Source organism: Humulus lupulus, chromosome 6 (assembly GCF_963169125.1).
Source record: "Humulus lupulus chromosome 6, drHumLupu1.1, whole genome shotgun sequence".
Taxonomy (NCBI): domain Eukaryota; kingdom Viridiplantae; phylum Streptophyta; class Magnoliopsida; order Rosales; family Cannabaceae; genus Humulus; species Humulus lupulus.
The window spans coordinates 134,032,031-134,045,121 of NC_084798.1; the positions used below are offsets into that span (position 1 = coordinate 134,032,031).

General features: G+C 32.6%; 1 protein-coding gene across 2 annotated transcripts; it reads right to left on the bottom strand.

Moving 5' to 3' along the window:
• Positions 1-2,878: 2,878 nt before the first annotated feature.
• LOC133782546 (uncharacterized) lies at positions 2,879-10,019 on the bottom strand. Of its 2 annotated transcripts, XM_062221881.1 has the most exons (5): positions 9,689-10,019; positions 9,280-9,447; positions 8,093-8,577; positions 3,208-3,465; positions 2,879-3,124 (listed from the first exon to the last, which is right to left on the bottom strand). In XM_062221881.1, exons 1-5 carry the CDS (start codon positions 9,957-9,959, stop codon positions 2,975-2,977), a joined length of 1,332 nt encoding a protein of 443 aa, XP_062077865.1. In that variant the 5' UTR covers positions 9,960-10,019; the 3' UTR covers positions 2,879-2,974. The 2 variants fall into 2 exon arrangements, with proteins under 2 accessions (XP_062077865.1, XP_062077866.1); XM_062221882.1 differs by having other exon boundaries at positions 2,879-3,465; positions 9,689-10,018.
• Between the last annotated feature and the right edge of the window lie 3,072 nt (positions 10,020-13,091).

The following is a 13,091-nucleotide window of genomic DNA, read 5'->3' on the forward strand; positions in this document are numbered from 1 at the left end:
ACCATTTTACCCCTTCATCAAAACCCTTTTGCTAACTAAACCTCAAGGGCACTTTAGTCCTTTCTCCTATATTGCAATTCTACCATTCTTTCACCTAAACTTGTTACTCTCAGCAGTAACTAATGGTTACCCAGGTTACTCAATCACCAATAACCATTAACCGCTAAATCTCAACTTAGCCATAAAATTCCTAAGGTACCCCTAGGCTCCTCCCGAGCCGGGTATAAAATCCCGTTGTGACTTTTGAGTTAACTAGCTCTCCAGGACCGTCTCGGCACGTGCAACACAATAATAACACCACACTCACGTGGTACAAATCACATAATACAATTATCACATATATGCCCTCAGCGGGCTAAAATTACCAATTTACTCCTATCATGCAAACGGGGTCCACATGCATATTTATTTCACCTAACATGCATACTAACCACATAGTCATGCATCTCGAATGTTCAATTAGTCATATAACATGCTTTAAATCATAATCACGCATTTACTGATGAAAATCACACATAAATCCCATTATGCCCTCCAGGCACACTAATCAAGGCTCTTAAGCCTTATTAGCGATTTTGGGTCGTTACAGCAAGTCTCCACTATGCAAACATAGACGAAGACTTGGGGGGTAAATGTTATCCCTGTTTTCCCCCCGGACACGTGACATGACACAATGGATTCGTGGGCTCTCTCGAAGAGATCAAAGGCCCAACCTAAGCCGACTGGACGAGGAAGAAGAAAATCATATTGGCCCAATCGTCAGTAAGCACAACATTGTTCAATGGGCACCACCATAACGAGGGAATCAGGAGCAAGATGCAAACCCAATTCGTCTTCTCGGTCTCAACCTAATGGCATCATTTGGGATGCGAGTATGGGTGGCAGGCTCAACAGTCTGAGAATACACCTTTGTCGAGAATGAACCCGAGCTCTGGTAAACTAACCGGGGTCTTGGTAAATGGAGCGGGACGTTAGTAAATGAACCCGGACCAGGCCTCCGGATAGGGCAGGATTGAACTTCCCTAATGCTAACACATTCCCAAGAAACGCAGAGTTTGGTCTCCTCAACTAAAATTCAAAAGAGGTTACATAGGGAATGTACGCCATTATTAGGAAACAATACGACCACTACCTTGACAGATCCTGTCCCCAGGATCTCCTTAGAAGCCCACGCGGACCAGTCTAAGGCTACGTACTGCTGTCAACTGTAAAGCTTGGTTATGCCTAAGTCGGCCCAATGGGCCCTAATTAATGTATCTTATTTACCAAAACCCTTTGCATTAAGCCTCCATTAGCGAGCCAACCATGGTTACATCCCTATTAGGCCCGGATTAGTCCGGCCCAAGCCCATTGCACCTAACTGCCTATAAATAGGATCAATTGTGTGTTGTAGAGGGGATTCCAAATTTTCTCTTATAAGCAATTACTCTACCCAAACTTGCAGAAAACTCCATTGTTAAAGCTTTCTAAGCTCTAATACATTAGACTCGTGGACTAAGGCTCATTAACACCCCAACCACGTAAAAACCTTGTGTGATTATCATTAAATCCTTTCTTTTTAGTTCTCTTATCCCTCATAATCCTAGTTTCCAAAAAACTTGATAAACAGTTACCATACAATTGAAGATAACTCAAGTGTCTCAATTATTCTCTCAAATTCTCAAAATAAAATGTAAAAACCTTACTTTGCTTTAAGGGAAATGATCACTTTTGTCCCCTCAATTTAAGCACATTACCAAATTTCACCATGAGTGTAAAAAATAAACAAAAATAACCATTATTTTAAATTGTAAAAAAATGCACATATTTTTAGTCAAAGTTTTCTTTTATATGATAAAAATATCATACTTAATAAAATACATTAATATATTTATTTTATAAATAATCTAAAATATCATTACGAAATAATTTTTTTTTAAATAAATGAAATCCAAAACTAAAACAAATAAAATCTATATTTATTTTAGTTTTGAATTTATTTATTTATTTTAAGTGTTAATTTTATAAATTGTTTACAAAATAGTATAGATGAAATAATGCAAAAATAACAAATATTGTAATGAAATATGAGGAGAGGCTAAGGATTTAATTGGTTTTATTTTGAGATATTTATATAAAATACTTAATTTCGCTAAAAAATTTCATTATTATAGTCTTTTTTTTTTTTAATTTTATGGTTTTAAGAAAAATTTTAGAATTTTATGGTTGTCTTTTTTTTGTGTTGTTTTTAGGGTATTTTTTTATGTATAATTGTTATAATATATATTGTTTTTTTATATTTTTTTAAAAGTTTATTTTAGATTGATACAATAAATTGTTTTCAAATTATTTTTTAGTTGTTTTTCCAAAGATAGTCCATATTTAAAAAAAAAATTAACCGTAAAAAAGTGAAAAAAAAAACTAAAAAAAATGTATTTAAGAAAAACCCTCTTATTTTCTTCATATTTATACCATTAGTTACACATATATTTAGTTCCCGTTTAGTATTGATGATATCATATTTACCTTTTTTTTAAAATAAATATTTAAACAAAATTAAAACTGATCTAATATTTTGATACGATAAGAATAATAAAAAAAATGCATAATGCGTAATTATTTTTAAATCCATATTTTCAACCCAACCACAGGCTATTTAACAAATTCCTTTTTTTTTTTTGTGATTATATATATAAAAAAAAACTATAACAGTTAAGAAGAGCATTTGGCTTGCTTTTGAATTTGCACTTGAGGACATTCTTCTTGTTTAATCTGATTGTTTGATTTCCATTATGTGGAACAAAGGCCTTAGGCCACTCGTCCCTTTTCGAATGAAGGTGTCTTTGTTGAAGAGGTAAAGGTGTTCTTTTATCCTTGAGCCTAAAGTTTCTAATCTTGCTACTCATAATATGGCTGAGTTCACTTTGAAATCCAAACGTAATTGTATGTATATTAATACTACATTTCAGAAAGAGTCGCATCACGCTTATCTCCTTCAATATCCTACATTATTCTCAACAAAGTCTTGGAAACTTCTTTGAATGATAATTCCACCCACTAGTTTGTAGAAGATGGCCGCCGCCAGCCTTTGCAATGAAAAGGGTTTAAATGGTCTTACTCGAAGACTGACACCTCGCCATTCCAACTGCAAGAAGCAATAACATTAGGCAAGATGGGATGAACAGCAATGTCAACTGATGCCTGCTCATATGCTTTAATCTTCCTTACTAGCTCGGATGATCTATAGTTGTAGAAGTATATAGAACCATCTGAAGAGCCAGAGATAAGATTCTCTCCATCCAAGCTGAAATTGCACTTGATGGGAAACCCTGATACCCCATGGCTTTCATATCTCTTGTACTTGTTTAGCTTGAAAGGGGGTCTTAAAGAGAATAGTGCAATGTAATTTCCGTTTGACTGGGCCACAAAAACTGAATCAGAGGGGTGGGACCTCACACAGGGACAGGTATAGGCTTCCACATAAATCTGGATACACCAGCACCTTAGTTAACACAAATAAATATGGCAAATAAAGAAAGGCATAATTCATTGAGATATATCACAAAAAAAATGAAGTAATGAACACACCAACAAGCAGAATCTTATATGTTTTTCAATGCGGTACTCTTGTTAGAAATTATAGCACTACTGCTAACTAGTTTTAGCATACCGATATGATATCAAGATCTACTCATTTCATTTTATTAGGCCACCACTGCTAAGTAGAACATAACATAATCCTTAAAAAGAAAGAGGAAAGAACATTTACACCAGTCTCCATGCCAAGACATCAGTAAGAGTTCTCTCATTTCCTTCGCGGATACAGATTAAGGTCCCACTAAATTTCTAGCACAAATTGTTTGACTTAAATTACATTTGGATTATACTCTACATGAAACATGTAATAATTAATTTCATAAGATTGGATTTTTTTTACCCCCGAGAAGATTATGGAAATCTCCCCTTAGCTTAGATGGTAATTTCAATGTTGCAATTGAATTTCCTTTTTAAACAATGCCAATGCTATAAACTTTATGTTAGAAAATAAAATACTCATAGACTGGTATTGTGCGCACAGCTGTCATTGTGGTCCCATTTATTCTGTTCTGATTTGTTAGTATATTTTTCACCTTTCTGTTATTACACTTTTCGGTTATAATGGTGTAATGATGGAAGAATATTCCTTCTCTTTCTTTTTGTAACAAACATGTAATTCAGTGATGATGTATATTCCAGAATATTCTTGTACTCAAAATATATATATAATACAGTACCCTCAGCCATGGTTCTTGAGCTGACTTTTCACACAACAACAGCCATTGTTCTCTCCTCTCTCTGTTTTATTCATTCCGCCTGTGTCATATTAATCTAATTTTACAATTAGATTAATAGCTAATTTTACAATTAGATTAATAGTTTATGAAATTTATTAAAACCTTTATTAAATCAAAACGTGTATGGTACATAAGAGAAAGTCCATAATGTAAGTTGTGCCTTAAAAACTAGCCCGAGATGTTTGGTGCTGCTTGCAAAGTTAAAATAGATAACTATTAAGTTATTTTTTTGACATAGTAATTCTTTAAGACAAAGTTCATAATCATATTCTAATTTTTGCATTGTATAATTTATGTACATGGTTAACACAAACATCAAAGTTAACAGTGGAGTTTTACAATATTTTCTATAATATTACACAGCAATACAGATAGATGAAGAAACCACAGGTCACAATGTACTGAATCTAGAAAAAATAACTCTACCATTGGAGAGGCTAGAAAACTCTCCTACAGCAAAGCTCAATTATTATATTCTAGAATACCTTCCTCATTCACAGCCTTATAACAACCACTACCTCTCCCATAGCTTAACAAAATTTAAGACTATAACTGAAAACAGCCCTGAAGCAACAAAAATATGAAAATATAAACATCAAACAGACACTAGACCTGCCTATGTGGCTTTACGACTGGCATAGCTCCCCCCCCCCCCCCCCAAAAAAAAAAAAAAAAAAACACACAAAACATCCACCTTTGAAAGCTGAAAATCTTCCCAAGTAGCTTCAAAGGCTGGCAGATTCTTCCATTGGATGATGACTTCTAAATCACCCATAAGCCCCTCTTGCTTCGGATGCACGCTTAAGAGTTGTTAGGGATCTACTAGCAGCTCAGAATCTGCAGTAAGGTGACGGGGGAGGAAGGACGAAGAGTGTGACTGTCCCTTGGCTCAACGCAGTTTGGAAATATGAAGCACGGGATGAATAGCAGATTGAGGAGGGAGTTCGAGCTTGTATGCGACAGCCCTCATGTGTTTCAGTACTTTATAGGGTTTATAAAAGCAAGCAGCCAGGTTCTGGTTAGCACGAACAGCCAATGATTTCTATTTTGTAAGGGCGAAGCTTTAAAACATCATGTCACCAACTATAAAAACATCATCTTTGCAGTGCAAGTCAACTTGCTTCTTCATCTGTTGTTAAGCATGGTTCATACGAAGATCATCCAAATGGCATCTCAGCCTAACAGCATTTGCTCTACAAAGGACACTGTAGTGGCCCTTGGACAAACACACAGCAAGTGTGGTGGATCGGGGCCATACAAGGCTTTAAACGGGGTGCAACCAATGGAGGAGAGGTGAGCTATGTTGTACCAATACTCAGCCAACAAAAGCCACTAAACCCATTGCCTGGGTTTTTCTGATGTAAAACAACACAAGTAAGCTTCTGGACATTGATTGACTACCTCACTTTGACCTTCAAAAGGTACACACAATTTCTTTGACAAAGAGAGCAGCCACATATTGCACAATGAAAGGATAATTCAAACACAAGAATTGTGCATATTTGATTAATCTTTCAGCAACCACAAGGATGGTGGAGAAACCATCAAATTTAAGGAAGCCCTTTATGAAGTCCATAGTGACTTCATCCCACACATGAGCTGGCAAGGGAATAGGTTGCAACAAGCCTGCTGGAGTAGGGGGCAGATGCTTAATCTGCTAGCAAGTTCCACATTCCGCGACCATAGACGCAATATCCTCATGCCAACCCATAAACTTCTAATGCCACTGATTGATAAGTTTTGGATTTCCAGGAGTGTCCAATAGAAGCAAGAAACTCAATGAAAATCAAAGGCACAAAAGAAGATCGAGGTAATACCAAATGGTCCTTGTAAAACAGCAGCCCTTCCCGCACAATGAAACCTTTGTGCTCCACTAGACCTTGTGTAATATCGAAGGCAATGCAGCCAGAGAGCATCGACAGCCATTTTCATTTATAATTTTCACCTCTACTTTATCAGATGTTGTGATTTCTAAGAATGTTGAAGAAGCTATTAATATTCCTGAATGGAGGGCAGCTATTCTTCAAGAGATGAAGGCACTCAAACAAAAGTGGAAATTAGTGGAATTACCACCTGATAAAAGGGTGGAAGGTTACAAATAGGTGTTCACCGTGAAGTATAATACTAATGTTTCTATTGAGAGGTACAAAGCATGGTTAGTCGCAAAGGGGTTTACACACCTATGGAATTGACTACACTAAGACCTTTGGCCCAGTTGCCAAACTCAACACTATTACAATTTTACTCTCGCTAGCAACAAACCTGGATTGGGAATTACATCAACTTGATGTAAAACATACATTTCTAAATGGCGAGCTTGAAGAGGAAGTTTACATAAGTCAACATCTAGAATTTAAAGAAACTCATAGTGCAAAGATTGTCTGCAAACTAAACAAGCCACTCTATAACCTAAAAGGAGGTCAAGAGTCTTGGATACATATATGACTAAACTGATCATACTCTATCATTAAACAATCAGGAAAAGGTAAAATAATTGTCTTGATAGTTTATGTCGATATAATTGTCACTGGGAATGATAATGAGGAAATACAGCTGATCAAAGAGATCGTGCAAAGGAGTTCGAGGTCAAGGATCTTGGGACACAAAGATATTTCCTGGGTATGGAGTTTGCTAGAAGTAAAAGAGGTATTTCTATATCTCAAAGTAAATACACTCTTGATTTCTTAAAGGAGGAATGCTAGGTAGTAAGCCTGGCAAAACTCCAATTGAACTCAGAGACAAAACTTAGATGTTTAAAGGAGATCCTGTCAACAAAGTGAGATACCAGCACTTAGTGGGGAAACTCATCTATCTCTCACAGACTAGACCTGACATTGCCTTTGCAGTAAGTCTAGTAAGTCAATATATGCACGATCCTTAAAAAGGCCATCTCAATGCGGTTTATAGGATTCTGAGGTATCTAAACTCTAGGAAAATGGCTATTCTTCAAGAAAACAGATGAACTAAGGTTGAAGTATTTACAGACGTTGACTGAGTTGGATCAATTGATGATAGAAAATCTACATTTGGTTATTGCACTTGACTATAAGGTAATATGGTAACATGGTGGAGTAAAAAGCAAACGATTGTTGCAAGAAGCAGTGCAGAGGCAGAATACAGAGTCATGGCACATGGAGTATGCAAAGCAATATGACTAAAACATCTACCGGAAGAATTAAAGATTGAATACGAAGCTCCTATTCAACTTTATTGTGACAACCGATCCAATATCAGCATAGCTCATAACTCCATACATCATGACCGAACAAAACATGTAGAAGTGGACTGCCACTTTATTAAAAAAAAATGGAGTTATCAGTATTGGATATGTGCACACTGACCGATAGCTAGCTGATATTCTTAAAAGGGATTACCAGAACGAGTATTGGATTTCCTTACAAACAAGCTTAGACTCATCAACATCTATAGTCAAGCTTGAGGGAGAGTGTTGACAGATAGGAAATCAAATCATAGAGATTTGATATTAGCTGTTTCTTTCTATTGTACATAATTTCCTTATTTATAGAATTAGATTTTATTCTAACATTTACGTAGATTATTTTGTAAAAGTCCTATATAAAGTGTACCTATTCTTATCCATAATATACAATCAATTTTTCCAATTCTATTACTTCTTTAAAATATGATCCTACTAACATCTATTATGTTTTAGATTCATATCAAGCTATTGGTTTCATGTACTAGCAGCTTATATTACAATTTTGATCCACTCGCATATGTAAATTGTTACTAAAAGAATAATGGAGAAAGTATTTTACCTGATTAGAAAGAGGAACTTGTCTTGAAACATCCCAAACTATAATGGAATTTTCACTAACACTGCTTCTTGAAATGTCACTAGAAGATATGATTTGCCTGCAATTTCTAGTGAATTCAACATCAAGAATAGGATCACAACCTCGAGCAAATTCATGAACCACCTTCCCATTTCTAATATCCCACAACCTGATGCGTCCTTGTGACCCTCCAGAAAGAAAGACATTAAAATTTTCCTCGTGGAACTTGACAACTCCAACCATTTGATCTTCCTTAAAACCCTGAATCTCCACTCCCTTCTCTACATCAACCAACCTTGATGAGCAATCAAATCCACAAGAAAGAACAGAGAGTCCTTGCTGAGACCATTTCACATCTTTCACAGCTGCGTTGTGAAGGTATAACTTCCTTGCTATCTTTTGATCACTTCTCCACGGACTCCATATGCATATTGACTGATCCATCCCAGCAGAAGCAAGAAGATGAGCTGTAGACTAACTCTAATGAACAGATCAATAAAGGATTAACAAAGCACATAATCAATTAACACAAATTTATTAAATTATGGAAGCAATGCACAACTAATCTGTTTTATTTGTTTGTGTTCAAAACCAGAGCCTCTACCAGCCCCTATAGTTTTAGGGAAGCATGAAACTTAGGGTTATCCCTTACATAGGTGGCCTTAAGGCTTAGAGCAGTGTTAGGTAGAAAAGGAGAGAAAAGGGAACGTACATAGCCTATAGAGGAACGAACAGAGTAAAAGGATGAATCCTCCACTAAGAGAGAAGCATTCCAAGTATGGAAGGGTTAGAAATAGGTCCAATGTCCAAACTAATGACTAAAATTAAATTCATGGTCCAATCTCTTCCCTTCCAAGACTTCCTACTAAACAACCACAATACTCAAAACCCATCTTCTAATCCTCTCACTTCTATCCTTGTTTCCACCCCTGAAGTTAACACAAATAGCCAAATCAAGTAGAAGCAAATCACTTGGCCTAAGAGCTTAATTAACCCAGACCAAGAAACTAAAGTAATGAAAATCATAATGGAAAAGAACTCAATTCAGCATATAAGCCAATCATAATGAAAAACAATGACTATATATATTTATACATATATATAAATTTATACATGTACCTCAAGGCGGATAGTAATGAAAACAAAGTTGCCCACAAGGAAGAACTCACCATGATTTGGTGACCAATGAATAGCACTGACAGCTTTTGAATGGCTAGGTAGAGCAATAGACACCCTTTGAGACATTTGGCCTCGTTGTTGTCCGCTGCTCTTCCTCTTATTTCTCAGCAATGACAATATATCATACCGAATATTTGAATCCAAAATACTCCCAAAAGCTGGGGAAAAAAAAAAGCAACCGTCAGCATACTAAAAGGAAGCATTTCTCAGTTATTGTTTTGTAATTCAAACCAAACTAGCCCTTTAAAACGAAAATCATGCTTGAACGGTAAGAGATTGCTTAACATAAAATTAAACATTTTGGATAACCTAGGGCCATTTTACAATGACCAAAAATACTGTGTAACTAAAATAATCAAGAAATACTTTCGAAATAAGTAAATCAATACAGGAAGTTACCAGGTGAATCAGGAACAGGGTCCGGGCCAGGGGCCGCAGGAGGAGAGGCGAAGAGAGCTCGTTCTCGCTTGGAAATGTATCTACCAGGAATCTGAGTATCCATTCGGGGGTACGTAAATCGGGTCGGGCGGGTCAATGGATGATCGTGTTGGGAATGGGTAATTGGGATTTCGATTTTGGGTCGCTTCGGAGAAGGCTGTATGAGAATTTGGGGTTTGGGTGCATCGTCTTCGTCGGAATCGTTCGAGTAAGCGTTGCATAGAAGGTCCATCGCGGTGGAACGGACGAAGATGGGCTGCTTTAATTTTGGGAAAATTACAAATAATACGGTAATTTAAAAAAAAATTTGATTTATACGGTAATCCAAAATAATTTATATGCAACATTTTGGTTTGGAATACTAAAAATGTGTGGGGCCATTTTAATTTTTGATTGATTGACTGTTTTTTAAAATAAAACCCAAAATTCTATTCTAATTTTACGAAGGAAAACTGAAAATGAAAAAATTGTGTTTTCTCTTTTTTTTTATTTCTTTTTCAAAAAACTTAAAACCGACTATGAGTACTTTGTTATTTTGTTATTGCTTTTTCAAAAAATAAAAATGATTTACATTAATCTTTGTTGTACTCATTGTATACATATATATATATATGCATTTGGAAAGTAAAATTAGTCACATGCAACTTAAATTTATATAATTATATAATATATTATCTGAGACTTTTGTATTCAATAACACAGATATTTGTATTATAAAGTTGTTTAAGAATATATATTTATATGTTTAGTTAATTAAAAAAAATGTAACTTTAATTTTAAAAAAACCCACAATACAGTATTGTTATAAATTTAATTAATACATTATTATTAAATTTTAATTTATCAATCTTATTAAATTTTACTTAATTAAATCTATTGATAAATCAATATTTAATGTCATACAACCTATATATATAAAATTAAAATAATATCCAGATTCAACTAAATCAATCACATATATTCAGTTTTTTAAAACTCAAAAACAGTTTACAGACGTTGAACCAATCATATTTTCAGAAATATGTTTTTAGTCACTAAATTTATATTTTCATTTCAGAATCTACTTTTCGAAAATACAGTTTTCTAATCGCGAACCAATCAGACCCTAAAATACGCAAACAGGGTCCTCGTTTTCCAATCAACTATTAATTTTTTATTCTATTTTCTTTTATATTGTGATAGAATTAAATTATTTATATGAGATATATTAATTGAATATAAACACATCTTGATGGGGTTTTTATTGATTTTCAATATTTGAATATTGGTATATATGTATATATAAATATATAATATTCTTAATTAAATAAATGATATATTTCTTTTTTATTTTATAACTTTCATATTATATATACAACATAAATTTATTTATTAATATTAAAAAATATATTTATATATATAAATTATTATAGTTTATACGTTACAATATATAGTTAAGGAAAAATTACTTATATCACGGTGATTTAAAAAAAAAATTGATTTTTACGGTAATTAGAAATAATTACATTATTACGGTTATCCAACTTTTTTTGTCATTTGTGGTTGATATCTTTGATGCATCCTTCTTCAATTCTACCACAGCCCCATGCCAGAGGTCGCAAATTATTAGCCTTTCCCTTCACCTTTTATTTCTGTCAGTTCAAAATTCATATACATATATTCTAACATATACATGCATCATTTATATATATATATATATCTAGGTAAATATAGATACTATTCATACATGTACATATACATAGTGCTGTATGTGCAAGTTTTTAATGTATTGTTGAGATCAATATTCTCGTCTCAAAACAAAATTTTAAAAAATTATTTTTGTAAATCTTTCTAATAATTATGTTAAATAAATTTATAAATATTTATGTAAATGTGAGCTACAAAAATATACTTTTTAGTTGTGAAATTAGTTTTGTAAATTGTTGTTACAAAAATGTAAAACTTGTTTAAAAAAAATATTGTATTTCACCACTATATTCAATAAAGTGTTTTATAAATAATAAATATCTTAAATTTATATTTTTAAGTTGTATAGCATAAATATGATGGTTCATGTAATTTTTTGGTACAATATTGTAACAATATGGAAAGTATAATATATTTATATATATTTTGTTTATGATTCTTAACTATAAAATATTTTCGTAAATGTTAGTTACAAAAATATGTTTCTTAGTTGTAAAACTATATTTGTAAACTATTGTTACAAAAATAAAAAATTTAGTTACGAATTTGTTTGTAAGTTTTATCTACAAAAAAAAAATCTACAATTATATAATTGATTTTGTAAATATTATTTACAAACATATAACATATATTTACAAGTTTGTAACAGAAATTTACTAGTTTATAAACGTTGATCACAAAAAATTATATTTTACAGTTTTTATTTATGATTTTGCCACTCCGTATTTACGCTTTTGCCATTCCGTGTTTTTATCCAAAAATTCCATATTTTTGTAATGCACCGTATTTTTCATATATTTTTTTTAACTTTTAGTGTATTTTTGTAGATTTCCCTTTAACTTTTATGTTTTTTTTTTTGGTTTAAGGATAATTTTTTTTTTTTTTTGGTAAATAGGAAATTTTCAGATTGAAATATGGATTTTGTTTTGTTGTTACGCTATTAGAAAAATGTATTTTTGAAAAGTGATATTCTGAAATGAAAATCTGAATTTAGTGACTAAAAGTATATTTCTGAAAATGTGATTAGTTCAATGTCAGTAAACTATTTTTGAATTTTAAAAAATTTAAATTTGAAAATATAATAGAAATTGAATACGAGATTGGTTCACCTGAATCTGAATATTATTTTTGTTTTATATATTTTATATACATAGGTTGTATAATATTAAATTTTGATTTATCAATAGATTTAATTAAGTAAAATTTAATTATTTAATAATAGTATATTGATTAAATTCATAACAATAGTGCATTGCTATTAATTTTAATTTTTTTTCTAAATTAAAGTTACATACATACAAATATATATGAGTTTCTGCTATTTTCCCATTATTTTTTTCCCAGCTAACAAAACCCCAGAATAGTATCTTTGCCAGCTAAAACAATGACATGTATATATATATATATATATGAACATGGCAAGTCATCGTTGACAGAAGAGAAATTATCTTTCTCAAATAGTGGAGGGAAAGGAACAAAATGGAAGAGAATAAATAATTTGTTTTTAGAATTTTTGAGAAGAACTTTCACAAAATAAAAAAAAAACGTCATTTTATTGTTTTCAATTTTACAACATAAAATTTGAATATAAATTTGGATTTTGTTTTCAAAAGCTAGCTACCAATCACATATTATCATGGGGCCCACAATTTTATAGTTTTTGAAATCATAAAATTGG